Source organism: Tribolium madens, unplaced genomic scaffold (genome assembly GCF_015345945.1).
Source record: "Tribolium madens isolate multiple individuals breed KSU strain unplaced genomic scaffold, Tmad_KSU_1.1 Scaffold_7;HRSCAF=85;Tcas5.2_LG10, whole genome shotgun sequence".
In the NCBI taxonomy this organism is placed as follows: domain Eukaryota; kingdom Metazoa; phylum Arthropoda; class Insecta; order Coleoptera; family Tenebrionidae; genus Tribolium; species Tribolium madens.
Genome location: NW_025401050.1, coordinates 5,984,998 through 6,001,177, shown reverse-complemented (window position 1 = coordinate 6,001,177; position 16,180 = coordinate 5,984,998). Strand labels below are relative to the sequence as shown.

General features: G+C 33.7%; 4 protein-coding genes across 16 annotated transcripts in view; 2 read left to right on the top strand and 2 right to left on the bottom strand.

Moving 5' to 3' along the window:
• LOC123009733 (amidophosphoribosyltransferase-like) overlaps positions 1-8,481 on the bottom strand; it is a 30,527-nt gene extending 22,046 nt beyond the window's left edge. The window contains exon 1 of the mRNA XM_044406237.1: positions 8,383-8,481. The gene's annotated coding sequence lies outside the window, so the exon portion shown is untranslated. The remainder of the gene's footprint in view (positions 1-8,382) is intronic.
• The window catches only part of LOC123009732 (multifunctional protein ADE2), a 27,689-nt gene extending 16,606 nt beyond the window's left edge, over positions 1-11,083 (top strand). For 3 of the 10 annotated variants that reach the window (XM_044406231.1, XM_044406226.1, XM_044406232.1), the window contains 5 exons: positions 6,869-7,015; positions 7,770-7,925; positions 8,946-9,407; positions 9,549-9,674; positions 10,401-11,083. In XM_044406231.1, the coding sequence (XP_044262166.1) occupies positions 6,869-7,015; positions 7,770-7,925; positions 8,946-9,407; positions 9,549-9,674; positions 10,401-11,068 (1,559 nt within the window). In that variant the 3' untranslated portion in view covers positions 11,069-11,083. Of the gene's footprint in view, positions 1-178; positions 339-386; positions 805-853; positions 1,401-4,238; positions 4,741-4,796; positions 5,230-6,868; positions 7,016-7,769; positions 7,926-8,671; positions 8,825-8,945; positions 9,408-9,548; positions 9,675-10,400 lie in introns of those variants that run through there. The other 7 variants (XM_044406227.1, XM_044406233.1, XM_044406234.1 and 4 more) reach the window with 7 other exon arrangements.
• Positions 10,069-13,517, bottom strand: LOC123009737. 3 transcript variants are annotated; one of them, XM_044406242.1, is made up of 4 exons: positions 13,107-13,516; positions 11,932-12,087; positions 11,113-11,880; positions 10,069-10,999 (listed from the first exon to the last, which is right to left on the bottom strand). In XM_044406242.1, the coding sequence occupies exons 2-3, from the start codon at positions 12,080-12,082 to the stop codon at positions 11,135-11,137; spliced, it is 897 nt and encodes a 298-aa protein (XP_044262177.1). In that variant the 5' UTR covers positions 12,083-12,087; positions 13,107-13,516; the 3' UTR covers positions 10,069-10,999; positions 11,113-11,134. The 3 variants fall into 3 exon arrangements, with proteins under 3 accessions (XP_044262177.1, XP_044262178.1, XP_044262179.1); XM_044406243.1 differs by lacking the exons at positions 10,069-10,999; positions 11,113-11,880; positions 11,932-12,087 and adding exons at positions 12,165-12,913; positions 12,957-13,024 and having other exon boundaries at positions 13,107-13,517; XM_044406244.1 differs by lacking the exons at positions 10,069-10,999; positions 11,113-11,880; positions 11,932-12,087 and adding exons at positions 12,165-12,913; positions 12,957-13,037 and having other exon boundaries at positions 13,107-13,142.
• LOC123009736 (protein bric-a-brac 1-like) overlaps positions 13,189-16,180 on the top strand; it is a 5,007-nt gene continuing 2,015 nt past the window's right edge. Inside the window, exons 1-3 of one of the 2 annotated variants that reach the window (XM_044406240.1) lie at positions 13,189-13,495; positions 13,561-13,951; positions 14,004-14,394. In XM_044406240.1, coding sequence (XP_044262175.1) covers positions 13,577-13,951; positions 14,004-14,394 — 766 coding nt within the window. In that variant the 5' untranslated portion in view covers positions 13,189-13,495; positions 13,561-13,576. The remainder of the gene's footprint in view (positions 13,496-13,560; positions 13,952-14,003; positions 14,395-16,180) is intronic. The other variant, XM_044406241.1, reaches the window with a different exon arrangement.

The window sequence follows — 16,180 nt, the reverse complement described above, 5'->3', positions numbered from 1 at the left end:
AGACTTCAAATCGATGAAGTTGAAATGTCCATGGGCGGGTCGACCGAGTCAAATATCAAGTCATTTGAAGCATTCCAATGGTGAAATTACGCGTTATTTATCAATAGTTACACGAATTATTCAATAATTCAATTATAGATATTTAAAAAAGTCACGATAAAGTGTGAAATAGCAAAATTATTACCCAATATTTAACCGGTATCACTGTGATGTAACACGAGTCGCCCATGTGTGCAGCTGTCAGATGTCAAAATCAGAAACAGCAAGATGGCCGTTCAACTTTTTAAAAAAGTAAACAGAGTGTGACCGTGAACAGTTGTAATCATTCGCTGTTCAAGGTAAATGTCGAACATTTTAATCAATTTTATAATTTTTGTTATATTTAGCAAGTAACGAAGTATGTCCGATTTGACTGACAACGAAATGCCTTGCATGCGTCCGGAATTGCAGGATTTAATCCCAGTAAAGTCCCGAAAAGTGTACGATTTCACCTATCGGCGTTTTTTGAACTGGACTGAACGACATTCACATTCCCATTACTCCGAAAACATCTTGTTGGCATACTTCAACCATTTGTCAAACAACGAAAACCTGAAAAGTTCGACACTGTGGAGTCAATATTCGATGTTAAAGGCGAAATTAAATATTAATCACAACATTCAACTCGCGAACTATACCAAACTACTTGCTTTTTTAAAAAGAAAAAATTCGGGATACCAACCGAAAAAAACGAAAATTCTGTCAAAACAACAGGTAGCCAACTTTCTACATAACGCACCTGATGACAAGTATCTGGCGACAAAGGTAAAAATTTGGGGTTCCCTAAAGGAGGAATTATAAGTTATGATTGAAGGTTATATTGATATTAGGTGTGTCTGGGGCTTGTCGATGCAACGAAATCACCAATTTAACAATGGAAGATATCGAAGATTTGGGCTCAGCCATCTTGGTAAAAGTTCACGATACTAAAAGTAACAATAAATCGCGAACATTCACCATTTTGGGGGAGTTTTACCTAAATATTTGTAGAAAATACATCTCCGTTCGGAAGCACATAGACATAAAGAGACTTTTGTTAAAATACCATAACGGTAAATGCGCAAATATGGTTATGGGGAAACATAAAATCGAGTCTGCTCCACGAGAAATAGCCGCTTTTTTGAAACTCCCAAACTGTAATGAATACACAGGTCACTGTCTCAGGCGCACATCAGCCTCTTTGTCAAAGGACAATGGGGGTGATATTTCTGTGGCCGATGCAGAGGACTACTTAGAAGAATCAATTGAAAGTAAATTAGATATCAACAAACCTAGTACATCAGATGATTCAAATAATATTGAAACTTCAAGTATTAATAATACTGAAACAAAAGAATTAGGTGCTTTAACATTTGAAAATCGTAAGTGTGAAAATTGAAACTGAAACTGCATAAAAAAATGAATGGTTCATGTACAAATTTTCGTTCCTTTGTGCTTTGCCCAATTGCCGGCCTCGCTTCGCTCGGCCTTCAATCTCTGGGCTTAGTGCAAAAAGACTTACTTCTACTTTTAATGATACTGTCTATAATCATCATTAGTCTTAGTTTCTGACTCAATTTAGAACATATACAGGGTGCTTTTTAAAAAACGGCAGACACTGTACAAGTTTTATTTATGGCCCGATTGCAAAAATTAAAAAAATAAATTAAATGGCATTTTTTCTAAATGTCATAGTATATTTTGGGCTATATTCATCTTTCTAATTTTAAATTGGAACCCATATTGTTTCTTCATAATTTGGAAGGTATTAGTTTTTTTGGTACAGACATGTGCAATATGTTTTACTTTTAGTAGAAATTATTGAAAAAAAAATATATTAAAGTTAAAAAAAATAACAAAAATTAATCAAATCTAGTTGCATGATGCCAAATAAGACAATGCCATTAGTGTGAAGAAGCAACAAATAAAAAAAGTACCGTGCGATCAAATAAAAAATAAATTAGAGTAGGCGTCGATTAAATTCTACAGTTGGCAACACATTGGCTGGGAATCTGGGTCGGAAATTTTCCACACAAACTGAAAGTGAAAATGACCATCGATCGTTTTCCCCTTGTACAGAAATAAAAAATTTCTGCTCTAAAGTGAACATTATTTTACTCAAAAGGAATAAAACTTAAACTTGTCAAAGTATCCGCTGACATTTGATGTCAAAAATCAGGATTGCCATCTGAAGGACTTTAATCACCGCCTACTCTAATTTATTGTTTTTTTATCGATGTACCAATATTTTTTCAAATTTTTAATAAGAAATGACAATAATAATTACCCATAACAAATCAGACAAACATCTAATTTAGTGTAATAGTTTTTTTTCTACTCCCATATCTAAAACACGGATTATCGTATGTTTCCATGACGCTAAGTGACCTTTTATATACATCTTGACCAGTGTTGCCAGGTGTGGTGAAATTTCACCAGATCTGGTGATTTTCATGTTAGCCTAGTGATTTGGTGAAAATTTTTGTGAAAATTCTAATCTGGTGAATTTTTAGAAATGAAAAAAAACTGTTTTTCGAGCATTTTCCTCGTTTTGAACCAAAAACCTGATTATTTCGTCAAGTTTTTTTAAAAAAGTCGAAAAATCACCAAATTGGTAAAAAATAGTTCTGGTTGTTTTTTTACAAGAATTTATTAGACAGGATTGAAAATGACAATTTATTTTTGTCTTTTTCGAATACTTTTTCAACTAGAAACGCAATTTCGTTAAAAACAATTCAAAAATTCAACAAATTCGTCCAAAAACAGTGTTATTTTGGCCCTTTCAAGTGTTTAAGCACGTTTTTGAGATAAATACAAAGAAAATTCTAAAAATTTCGTTGAAGCAGGCAAAAAAATTACAAAATTAAATCGAAATTGAGCTTGTTTCGCTCCACTTTCTTTGTTTTTGAACCAGAGGATCATTTATTTTGCAAAATGTCATTGAAACACGTTTAAAAATCACAAAAACAATTGATATTGATGTTATTTTGTTTGTTTCACTCGATTTAACTGTTTTGTGAGCAAAATAAGCCGAGAATGTTTTTAAGCACGTTTTTGTACTACAACTCTCAGGTTTTTTGCGAGATTTTGCTAAAACGAACAAAAAAATCAAAAATATCAAATATCATGCATTTTTAGCATGCTTTTTTTTTTAGCTAGAAAGACAATTATTTCGAAAAATTGGTTAAAAACAAGCCAAAAAAGCACAGCGAATTAGGCCGAAAATGATATAATTATTTTCCTTTTTCGGGCGTTCAAGCAGATTTTTAAGCTGAAAACTGTTTTTTCGCAAGTTTGCCATAGCGAGTCAAAAATCACTAAATTGTTATAAAAAAGATTATATTATGGTTTTTTTAACTAACTCTGAGGCTTCAAATTGATTATTTTGTCAAATTTTCTCGAAGAAAAAATAATCGAAAACCACCAAATTGGGTAAAAATACTTCTTTATGTTTTTTACAAGATATCACTATACAGTCGAAAATGACAACTTATTTTAGTTTTTTCGAATGCTGTTTCAGCTAGAAACGCAAAATTTTGCCAAAAACAAACCACAAATTCAACAAAATAGCCCAAAACGGCGTTTTTTGTCTTTCTCGAGTGTTTAAGGATGTTTTTGAGAGATAAAAACGCAAAAAGTTCAAAATATTGCATTGAAACAGGCTAAAAAATTACAAAATTAAATCGAAATTGATATCATTTTTTAGCTTGTTTGCTATGCTTCCTTTCTGAACCAAAGGTTCATTTATTTTGCAAAATCTTCTCGAAACACGCCTAAATATCTCAACCAGGATTGATATTGATGTTATCTTGTTTGTTTCACTCGATTTAACTAGTTTTGAGCAAAAATAAGCTAAGAAACCACAAAATTTGGCCGAAAATGCTTTTAAGCACGTTTTTGTACTAAAATCTCAGGTTTTTCGCTAGATTTCGCTAAAACAAACTACATAATCAAGAAATTAATTCTAGAATTACATAATTTTTGTATTTTTCAAACGTTTTAACACGTTTTTGAACTACATAGAAACGTAATTATTTACTGCAAAATTTTGTTGAAAACAAGCCGAAAAATCACAGAATTGAGCCGAAAAGAGTTTTAGCAGATTTTTAAGCCGAAAATTGCGTTTTTTTCGCGAGAATTTGCTATACAGATAACGATCTGAACCCGGATTTGGTGAATTTTATGTTTTTGATCTGGCAACACTGATCTTGACAAGTCGTGACTAATGCGTAGCAACTGTCATTAGGTACGGGCTAAAGTTAGCCTCTCTCAGTTGTTATTTATACGCGGTTTCAGTTTTTGTGGAACGTTCTGTGAAAAATGAGTGAAACTGAAAGTGAAGATGATGTTTTTGTTGCGACCTCAGCAACTGCTACTTCGCTGCCGGAAAAATCAAAGGCTCAATACGAACGCGCATATAAACTTTTCCAAGATTGGCGTGAAAAAAATCAAAGAAATTCTTTATCTGAAAATGTGTTACTTGCTTATTTTCAAGAGCTCTCGAAAAGGAATAAACCGTCTTCTTTGTGGGCAGCGTACTCAATGTTACGAACGACGCTTAACCTAAAAAATAATGTTGACATAAGCAAATATTTCAAGTTGGGTGCGTTCCTGAAACGTAAATCTGATGGTTACAAACCTAAAAAATCGAAAACTTTGACACCCCAGCAAATTAAAGAATTCTTATCGTCTGCTCCCGATAAAGACTACCTATTTACAAAAGTAAATTATAGTACCAAATTAAATTAGAATATTAAAATTAAGTACAAATATTTTAGGTTGGCTTAATTTTTAGCATAATGGGAGCTTGTCGAAGAGAGGAATTAATGAAAATTGAAATAAATCATATCGAAGACCTCAACACTTCCCTTTTAGTCCACATTCCTGATACAAAAACAAAAACAGAACGACAGTTCGAAATCGGAGGTTCTTTCTACCACATCTGTAAGAAATACATGAAAATTCGACCTTCAAATCTGACAACTAACCGATTTTTCCTAAACTACCAGCGAGGAAAATGTATAAATCAGCCCATTGGAATAAATAAATTTGGTAGTCTCGCTAGCGTAGTAGCAAAATATTTAAAGTTGCCTGACCCTGCCTGTTACACGGGCCATTATTTAAGGTCATCGGCGAAATTGGCAGACTCAGATGCGAACATTACAGCTTTAAAACGCCATGGAGGATGGCGCTCAACTACTGTTGCAGAAGGTTACATCGACCACTCATTAAATAATAAAATCTAGACAGCTAATAATAGTATATTATGTAACCAGTGCTTTAAACGCCACTTCAGACATGATACACATTTACATGATATACTATTTATTACGAGTATTTGTTTATTTTGTTTACTTTTAATAAGATTCTTTTAACGTCAATTTTTTTATTGACACCATGCAACTAGATTTTATTAAATTTTTTCAACTTTGATAATTTTTTTAAAAAATAACAAGAAAACTAATATCTTTCAAATTATGAAAAAGTTTTACTATATTGAATGATGCCTGAATATAAATTTGAAACAAAAGAATATAAATAACATGTCCGAGATTGAATTTATCATCTGCAGATTTATTTAAAAAAATTCTAACTTCATTAATCGTTCACCGATTTTCTTGAAATTTTTTATGTTTCTGTAATTCATTCTAAGTGAGCCATCGCTGGGGAAAAAAAAAACAAAAAAATGATCTTTTGTTTGAAAATTCTTTTTTTGAACCATTTTGAATTTTTGTGCTAAGTTTAGCACTAATTTTATAGAAAGAATTAATCTGTGGAATTATGAATTTTTGAAATATTTTTATTTGAAAGATTTGTCGAATTAAGGCTAAAACCGCTAAAACGACTCGAATCGGCGTTATTGAATCAAAAATTGAGCTAAATACAAATTTTAGTACACACTAAATGTAGTAAATACACAGTGTTATGTAAATCTTCCAAAAATGTCAAATTTTGAGAGTTCGGACATTTGACAGTAAAGAAAGTTAATTAAGGTTTATTCTTCAAATAACTATTTTTATGTAGACAATAAAACCAAAGAAGCCGATTTATAAAACATTTTTTTTTACTTTTTATTGGTCTAATAATCTAAAGTGCATTATTCATATTGGCTCTGGTTGGCTTCACCCATTGTGCAAAATTAGATCCAATTAAAGTAAGATAATTCACACTAAACGCTGATTTGTTATAAAAATTCGATTCAGAATTCAATAATTATTCACAGTTTTTTAAATGGGTGGAGTTACTTATCGTTAGTAGGTTTTTGTCGGATTTTGGCCAATAAGAAATAAAAACCGGTGTGTTCTCACGATAGTGGTAATTACGGGAATGGGAAATGATTATTATTGGCCCTTGTTATAAATTAACAAATGTGTCCAACCAATCAAATTAAAGATTTTGCAAAAACCTCATCGATTATCCATAAAAAAATGTTTTGCTTTGAAAAAGACGCAAAAATAATGAATTTCAATTAATTTTTCCAATTAGTCACGAAAAATTAATATTAGGTAACGGACTATTTCGTCATTTTTTTTCTCAGTGGATTCCAAAAAAATGCAATCTTCACCTTTTGCTGTTTTCTACTTTTAATGCTTCGAAACTTTTCGACAAACTTCAGGAAAAAACAATTGTTATCGCGCGACAAAGATGGTTAAATTAGCGTTTACACAGGTGTGAGAGCGTTCAAGCTATCACGTTTTAGTAAGATATAATAAAGCCATTTAATTAATTTTTTGAATTTTTAAAATCGGACCATAAATAAAAATTCTATAGCGCCTGTCGTTTTTTAAATATCACTCTGTATGTTTTAGAAAAAAGCAAAATAGACATAAAATGTGTTTTTTTTCTGTAGTTACAGTGAAAGGAGAAGAAATAAGCGAAGATGGGCAAGATGTGATTTCCTCCTTAATAAAAGTGGAAGCAGAGGGAATAAACAATGACAACGATATGGAAATTAGTAAAGCTGTGACACTAAAACGACGCAATTCCGATATTGTGGGTAAGTAAGAATATCAAAATCTGCTAAAATAATTTTTGAAAAAAAAAATTGAATTCAATAAACTCAACGGTAATTAATTATTATTGATTAATTAAAAAAATAACAATGCAATAACTCAGCAGGTAAAAATCAAAAAGGGATATCATTTTTTTTTTGCGCTTGACCCAGTTACTGGTGTCGACTCTTGATGATACAGTGCGATCAAAAAGTCTCTATCAAGCAAGCGTAGAAATTTAAAACGTATGTCTGTGGAAGATGGAAGTGTCACAATGACAAATGAGAAATGTCAAAATATTTTTTATGTAAATTATGACAAGAAACCGTGGTGAACGATTTTTATGAATAAACACCAACAAAATCTTATTTTAGTTTGTTTTGAGACGTTTCATAGAATAATTCAATTTAATTAGCTCAATGTTTTAATTTTTATAAAATAATTTTTTGACATCTAGATAACATACGGACATACGTCGTCAACTAGGACGCCTACTTGATAGAAAGACTTTTTGATCGCACTGTATAATCTACTATTGAATCAAATCAACAATCATTTTTCTGACCCGTGCACTAGTCTTAGTAGTCTCTGACACAATTAATAACAAAAATGAAACTCAGTGGACAACATACTTGATAAAAAAATTATGTTTTAGTAAATAGCTTAAAAATCAAAATAGACAAAAATAGTTATTTATAATGAAGGTAGCACAGGGCATTTTCATTCAAGGGATTAACAATGTTTATTTTGTAATTACAGTGAAAAGAGAAGAAATAAGCAGTGATAGCGAAAATGGGCAAGATATGGTTTCCTCCTTAATAAAAGTAGAAACAGAAGAAATAAGCAATGACGATAGTGATATGGAACTTAGTGACGCTGTGACCACACCAAAACGACGCAAATTCGATACTGTGGGTAAGTCTAAACATCAAAATTTGCTTTTTCACATGAAACATAATACATGTTTTATGTTGCGAAATCTAATCCGGGGAATCACACACTCAGCGTAAAAAAGTACAACGGAGGAAAATTAATTAAAATGCAATATATTGTTTCACACTGACAAAAATATGAATTAAGTGACTCGACCTAAGTGATAACCCCCAGTTTGGCTCAATAATTATGAAACGATTTATCACATTTCATCATTTTCGAGATAATCTCTTATTAATTTACGCAATTTATGGAAAACACGAGAAAATCTAGTAAGTGATCGCAATTAACACCTTTTTGGCACTAATTAAATTCAATTAGTGAACGTACCCTTCCACTTCCCCGTTTTGTACACCCCTCGCGAATAAACCAATCAAATGTCAACAATGTACCCGGTAATCAATGTTTATTTTGAAAATTTGAAAATGTAGTCACTCACCTTCTTTGGATTGTCTTAACACTTGATTAAAATAAAGAATGAGGCAAGTTAAAGAGTCGAAGCGTTCTTTTTATGCAACCACGTGGTGCCTCATCCCCACCACTCAATGCTTGCAAAATCTGGAAACAACCGCCAAACAAATGACGAAATAAATTTTAATCATTTTATGCACAAATTGGTACCCCTGGTAACACAAAATTCCCAAAGTTGGGGGAGAAAAAAATCAAATTATTACAAAATACGGACCTTGAAAATCCAAAAACAATTTAATTATGAAATTAAATTGACCAATATTTGATTAGCGTCTATTAGCAGTACGCATGCGCACAAATCCCCTATAATTTATAAAAACAAACTACGATCGCGTTTCGTTCTCTCGCAGTTTTTCCGCAAGAATCACAGTTTTCGTGTATTTTAATTGTCATGGCGATGGTCAAACAAGGTGAGTTTGCGGTTTTTTTGTTGTAAAAAATAACCAAAACAATCGCCACGTGAATGACAGGTTAATTTCAGGGGTGTCCAAAAAACCGGTGTTTTCATTGTAGATTTGTGTTTTTTTGCAGTTGGTGACTACAAATTGGGGTCCCTCATCATCGAAGGCAAGACTAAGCAGGTGTATGAGTTGCCGGGGTCCCCCGATTTGTGTCTTTTGTTGAATAAGGACCGAATTACGGCCGGCGATGGTGTCAAAGCGCACGACCTGGTGGGAAAGGCGGCAATTTCAAATAAAACAAATGGGAAAGTGTTCGAAATTTTGAATTCCGTGGGGGTGAAAACGTCGTTTGTGAAGGCCGCCTCCGATGTGGCTTTCATTTCGAAGAAATGCGAGATGATCCCCATTGAGTGGGTGACGAGGAGACTGGCGACTGGGTCGTTTTTGAAGCGGAATCCGGGGGTTCCCGAAGGCTACAGGTTTTATCCCCCCAAAAATGAGACTTTCTTCAAGGATGACGCAAACCACGACCCCCAATGGTCCACTGAGCAGATTATCTCGGCGAAGTTCAAGGTCAATGGCTTGGAGATTGGTAAGTAATTTCTTATCAAAGTCTAAAATTAAATGTGGAGGTCGATAGAATTGTTATTTGTTATGAGTTCAAAGGAAATTTCCTTTGAGTTGTTTGTCAATAATTTTCGAGAGGAATATTCTAGGAAAAAATGTTTTACAGGACCCACAGAAGTCGATATTATGACAAGAACATCCATTCTGGTCTTTGAAATTTTGGAAAAAGTTTGGGCGACCCGAAACTGCGCCCTTATCGACATGAAAATAGAATTTGGGGTCGACAAAACAGGTAAAACTCTTGTTATCTATCAAAAATGCTAATCGATGCTACCATATGACAAAAGTTCAAAAGGTTATCACATGTAGGCATTTTTCTAGAAAAGTTGTTTTGTTTAAGAAAGAATCAAAGATAATTTATGTGAAATCAGAGTATCGTAGCTTAAAAAAACATATTTGTGTCAAAGTTTTGCAATTGTTTTTCTTACATACGGAAAAACATGATGAAATTGGATTTGACCCGACCTCTTAAGACATAATCAATGAAATAATAAACAAAATCAAATTTTCCTCAAAACTACACCTGAAGAGTGTCCCTACATGTTTAAAAAATGAAATTTCAGCCAGTTTGATAGTAGAGGGCGTATGTGTCGAGGAGGGAAATTTAAAATAATTTTTTTTTTAGATTAGCTGATTTTTTAAAACATAAACAATGAAATAATTAAAAAAAATGACAATTTCTCAAAACTAAGCATGAAAAGTGTCTCTACATGAACACAAAATAAATAAATAAATAAATGGCTGGCTGCATCGAGGCGAGAAATTTAAATTACATTTTGTTTTTTTTTTAATTAGCTGAAACATAATCAATGAAATAATAAGAAAAATGCCAATTATCCTCAAAACTAAGCTTTGAATATACAAAAAATAAAATTTCAGCGATAATAGAGGGCGCTGCGTCGAGGCGGGAAATTTAAATAAAATCCTGCTTTATTTCTTTATTTTAATTTGCTTAAAGGTGAGATTCTCGTGGCCGACGTGATCGACTCCGACAGCTGGCGTCTTTGGCCCTCCGGAGACAAGCGCCTCATGGTGGACAAACAAGTCTACCGTAACCTTACCACCGTCACCTCCTCTGATCTCGACACTGTCAAACGCAACTTTGAATGGATCGTTGACCAACTGGACCATCTTGCCCCACCTAACGACCACCTTATCGTCATCCTCATGGGTAGTCCCTCCGACGCCGACCATTGCAAAACCATCCAAAAACACTGCGAGAAACTCGGCCTTAATACCGAACTACGAGTCACTTCGGCACACAAAGGCACAGATGAAACGATCAAAATTGTCCGATATTATGAATCTCTTCCTTTGAAAGTTGTTTTCGTTGCAGTGGCGGGACGCTCGAACGGTTTGGGACCAGTGGTTTCGGGGAATTCCCCATTCCCGGTCATTAACTGTCCACCACTTAAATCTGACAATGTTGATAGGGATGTTTGGTCGAGTTTAAATGTGCCCTCAGGATTAGGGTGTAGTACGGTCCTGTATCCCGAAGCGGCGGCCTTAAACGCGGCTAATATCATCGGGTTGAGCAATTATGTAGTTTGGAGTAGGCTGAGAGTGAAACAATTGGAAAATTACGTTACTTTGGCTAAAGCGGACAAGGGTGTGAGGAGCAATTAAATGTTATTTTTTTTATTTCGTGTTTTATTGACACCGATACTAACCTTGTAAAAAATGACACCAGTTTTATTCGCTTTCCTCGTCCTTTTTGGGACTTCCAGTGGTTGTGGGACTCTTCTTACGACTCCCATTTTTCAGAGTCATCCATCTTTTAATACTTGATACTGCCGGTAGGGGAAAATTTAACTTTTTCGTCAAATACATGTAACACCTTCTGTTACTTAAATGCCTGATTGTGTAACCAACAGCCATATCGTCATCACTCCAATAAATTTTTTTCTTCCCTGATAAAATCTTAATTTGTGATTCGGAAAACACTTTCGAGAGTAACACTTTTTGTTCATGAATTGTCAAATACGAACGTTTAGCTTTCAAATATTCGTGATGCAAATTCGACAATTCCAAGTCTTTCGATTTGTACGTTTCGATTTGATTATTTAAAACGTTTCTGAGATGTTTTATACTATTTTCCAGTCTTGCCATCTTCTCCCGTATTGTTTTATTGCAATTTTCAAGTGTTGCCAACTGTTCTTTTGTAACTATATGTTTATATTTTTCCTTATTGACTTCTTGTGGCAACTTTTCCACATTTTGTACTTGCAACTCGGTTTCTTGTTCTGCAGGCACTGTGAAAATTATCATTTCTTGAAGCTCCTCTTTGGGATCTTTAATAATAATTTCGGTTTGTGTTGGTAAGAAGAGTGTAGGGACTGCGTCAAATTTCAATACTTTTGTGTAACAAGTGATGTAATCGATAATTTTCACTTCGGTCGTGTAACTGTCTTCGTCGAAATGCAGTGAACAAACTTGAGCTAAAAAAAGTGTAAGAAATGGTGACTTGACTGACTTGGGGATTTTTTTACCTATGTTGGCATCGATCTGGTCTGGAGGCCACCCACAGGCTTGTATCCATTGTTGGGCTATTACAGGGTGTTTGGGAAAAACATAATAGTGGACTGACGGGTCCGCTGTTGCGATGTTGCTGTTGGAACATCCCCAAACAATGCAAGACATTTTTTCTGAAACAAAGATGGCGGTTACAGAAACCTGTAATTTTGTAGCTAATCAAGGGATTCCCCAATAAAAACACTTTCTTTTCAAGATTTTTATTACAAAATGATACAAAATTACTACGATTTGTTTGAAGCCACCCATCTCTGCACTGCCGATAAAGACGGGAGAGGCATATTTAGAGTGTCTTTTAAATATAAATAACACTCTCTGTTTCCAATGTGTCTCAGTGTGAACGCCATCGCCATGTCATCGTAACTCCACACAACTTTTTTCTTCCCTAATAGCATATTAATCTGTGCTTGGGAGAAAACCTTGCAAATTAAATTGGTCTCAATTTTCCCATTTTTCTTTTTGAATGGATACTTCGCAATCAGTCTTCTCAGTCTAAAGATTTCTTTATCAGAATTTTCGTTTTTTTTCTTGTACAAATCGACTTTTTCCGTCAAAAGCTTCATTTCGTCCATCAACTCCTCAAATCGCTGTACCAGTCGTTCGTTTGTATCGACAGCCTCCTTAATTAACTCGAATTTGGGGGTTTTTGTGAGCTTCACTTCAGGCATACCAAACATCCAGCCTAGATTTTCGCGCGGAATTGCCTCTGGTTTGAGGACAGACTTGGTGTTATCTGTGTAATCAGTTTGTCTGAAATGTGTGGAACATATTTTTGAATTTGAGACGTCGTGATAGGCGGAAATGCCGCATTTTTCCTTCCAAGTTGCACAAACGTCCTCGTCGGAGGGAAAATCGAAGAAAATGTGCTCGTCGGCCTGGGACAAGACCTTGTGGAAATAGTTGGGGCACGAAATGACGGTGCATTTGACCAGTCCGGCACTGCAATTGCAAGTTATTAGGGCCCCAAAACTAAAAAACTTACATTTCGGGGTCCTCCTCGGACATATTGTCACACTAGCACTGCACACGGGGGCTTTGATTTATTTGCAACTGCAAACAAATTCTAGTCAAAGAGGGGCGCCAATTGGGCCAATTATCGCAAAAAGGGGCGCAATAACCGAAAAATACTTACTCGATGTTTTGTTCTGTCAAAATTACCGGCGTGCTGTCAAACTGTCAAATGTCAATTGTCAACTCCTTACCTCGAATTTTTTTATTAATAAAAAATACTTAGGTAAAGAATATCATTGTTTGTAGTTAACTCAAGTGTGACTGAGTCTTTTTTGATTGTATTTTTGCCTGCAAGTGATTATTTTGTGGTTTGTTTGGGTACCCCAAAATTCGATGTAAGACGTTGACATAAGAAAAATGACGTCACACTTGTCTTGTCCTCCATTTTCATGCTTGTATGATGCTTGAAAAAAACAGTTTAAATTGCAAATAAGTTGAAATTAACACTCTTGTGAGTCCCAATAAGCGTAAAATTAATTACAATCGACCACACTTATGATAATACAACAGGTATTAACTTATCTCTATTGTGAAATTAATTTTTTTGTGCTCAACTTTTTGTAATCTTTTTTTAGGAATAGCCGGTCAAAAATGGAAGGCGAGCAGTTCTCTTTGTGTTGGAACAACTTCCACAGTAATTTAAGTTCGGGTTTCAACTCCCTTCTCAAAGATGAAGACTTGGTGGACGTGACTTTAGCAGCAGGGGGGCGCTTCATGAAAGCCCACAAAACTGTCCTATCGGTGTGTAGTCCATTTTTCAAGGAGTTGTTCAGGGCCAACCCTAGCAAACACCCCATAGTCATTCTCCCTGATGTGAATTACAACGCTTTGTGTAATTTACTCCAATTTATGTACCAAGGCGAAGTCAGTGTGAGTCAAGAGGAAATCCCCATGTTCATGAGGGTGGCAGAAATGCTAAAAGTTAAGGGTTTGACCGACAATAGCTCGTCCTCATCCTCATCTTCGGTAAGTAATGTTTTTGTCACTTTCTTTAAGTAGTAAAAAATCGTTTTTTCAGGAATCCAATGGCTACAGTGGCCCCAGTCGAATCCCTTACAACTTCTCTGACCAAAGACAAATTATGAAACGACCAAGACCGGTCAAAAAAGTGATAAAACCCATGCAACCCTTGAGACCTATTGACAGCCCCAAACCCAGATCGCCCCATCCCCCGCCTGCTAAAAAGCCCCATATCGAGGAAAACACTGCCCGGCAGGAAGAACAGGAGTTTCCCGAAGCGTTAGTTAAGCCTAAAGAAGAGCCTGTTGATGATTCGGAAAGTAACACCTCTCAGAAATTTGAGGAAAATAATTTAGATTTGTCAACGATGTTGGACACGAAAATTGGGGAGTCGTCCAATTGGCAGACGTCGGAAATTATCAATAAACCTCAGGATTCCTCGACGCCAGGTATGTGGATTTGGGGATAAGTAGTAGAAGTAAAAAATTGGTGAAAATGATAAATTCGTGTTTTTGTGTAAGTGGATGTTTTTGGCTTGAATTATTTTAAAACTTTCAGTTGAGATAACATTTTAGGTTGGTAATGTTGATGTATTAAATTATAATTTTTACATAAGACATCAAAAACTATACTGTTTATTGCACGTTCTATTTTTTTTTAATTAAACTATTGTGAGAAAAAAGTTTCAAGGTTAAATAATATACGTTGTCAATCACGTTATCTTGGATGTAAATAGGGTTACATTTGAAAATTTTGTAGCACTGAGACCGGTAACATTTTGTTTGGTTAATATTGATGTTTTTTTTTTTTAATAAGGGTTATCGTAACCCATAGGGGAAATGTACTACATCTATTGCTTTTAAAAAACACGTTTCATTTTTTGTTTTTCTTTAATATTTTTGTATAGCACATTTTTACATTATTTTTTTTAACTTCTTTTGCAACAATAAAAAAGATTTTAAGATTCACACGCTTAAAACTGTTCAGAATTTCGAGATATACGTTGGAAATATGTAATTACAATATTGAAAAAAAAAAAAAATTATTTTTTTAAGAAATAAGGATTATTGAACCCACATTGGGCATGCAATACATCTATTGTTTAAAAAAAAGCACATATATTTTTTATTTTTATTTAATATTTCTGTATGGTACATTTTTATTATTTATTGCAACTTTTTTTCAACAAAAGTAAAATAACAATAAATAAATTATTAATCTGTAAACCATTAAGTTCCACACGCTTAAAACTGTTCAGAATACCGAGTTATACGTTGTCAAGTGATTGAATGAGAATTTGAAAAATATCGCTTTATTTCATTTTTTTATGAAGTTTGCATTATTTTTATGTAACTTTATTCACTTTTAACGTCTACCTACCTACTATTTTACCATTAATTCATGACAAATATGATGATTCTTCATAATAAAAGTCTAATTATTGTTTCATTTACAATTCTGTAATAAAATTCAAAATTTTAAAACTTTATAATTTTGTATACAGGCTGCGCCAGAACTCGCGTCCCAGAGAAAAATGCCATATAAGGTAAGATACCAGAAACATGGAAAAAATGTTAAAAAAATTTTATCTATAAAAATTTCGAAGTTATGAGGGTTTAAAGTTTGCACTTTGACTCTATTTATTTCTGTTGAAAAAATAATTTTCCAAGTTTTTTTGCTATAGGCTATTAAAAGAGGAAACAGGGAAGCTGTATCCTAAATTGTAACTCTGTTCAATGTTATTTGTGGATTTTATTAGCAAAATTTTTGTACCTTTACTAAATTCTTGTAAAAAAACATATACAAGATCATCAGTACCATTAAATAGATATAAAAAAATGTCAAATGTCAGAAATTAATGTCAAAATTTTTTGTCAGATAGAATTTTTTAAACATTTTTTTTATGTTCCTGGTATCTTACCTTACTTGAAAATTTTCTCTGGGGCGCGAGTTCTGGCGCACCCTGTATATTATGTAAACAATAATGTTTAAAAATTATTTTAGAAAAGAAAAAACGTGTCACCCGATTAAACTGTTCAGGATTACGAGACATACGTTGTCAATAATTATAATATTGAATGTGAATTTAAAAATAGAAAATAGCACTCTTATTTTATTTTTTTATAGTTTCCTTACGGCTTATTTTTATTTTTTTATGTAACTTTATTCACTTTTAACGTCTACCTACCTAATTTTGGGGTTAATATTTTATTTTTTATGTTTTTTTTTTAAAGA

What these genes read in the sequence shown, in the direction of transcription:
- LOC123009737 (XM_044406242.1), bottom strand. Translation starts at nt 12,082, where the DNA reads ATGTCTTGCATTGTTTGGGGATGTTCCAACAGCAACATCGCAACAGCG. An exon ending in CCAGATCGATGCCAACATAG is followed by an intron (nt 11,881 to 11,931) that starts GTAAAAAAATCC and finishes CACTTTTTTTAG; the next exon opens with CTCAAGTTTGTTCACTGCAT.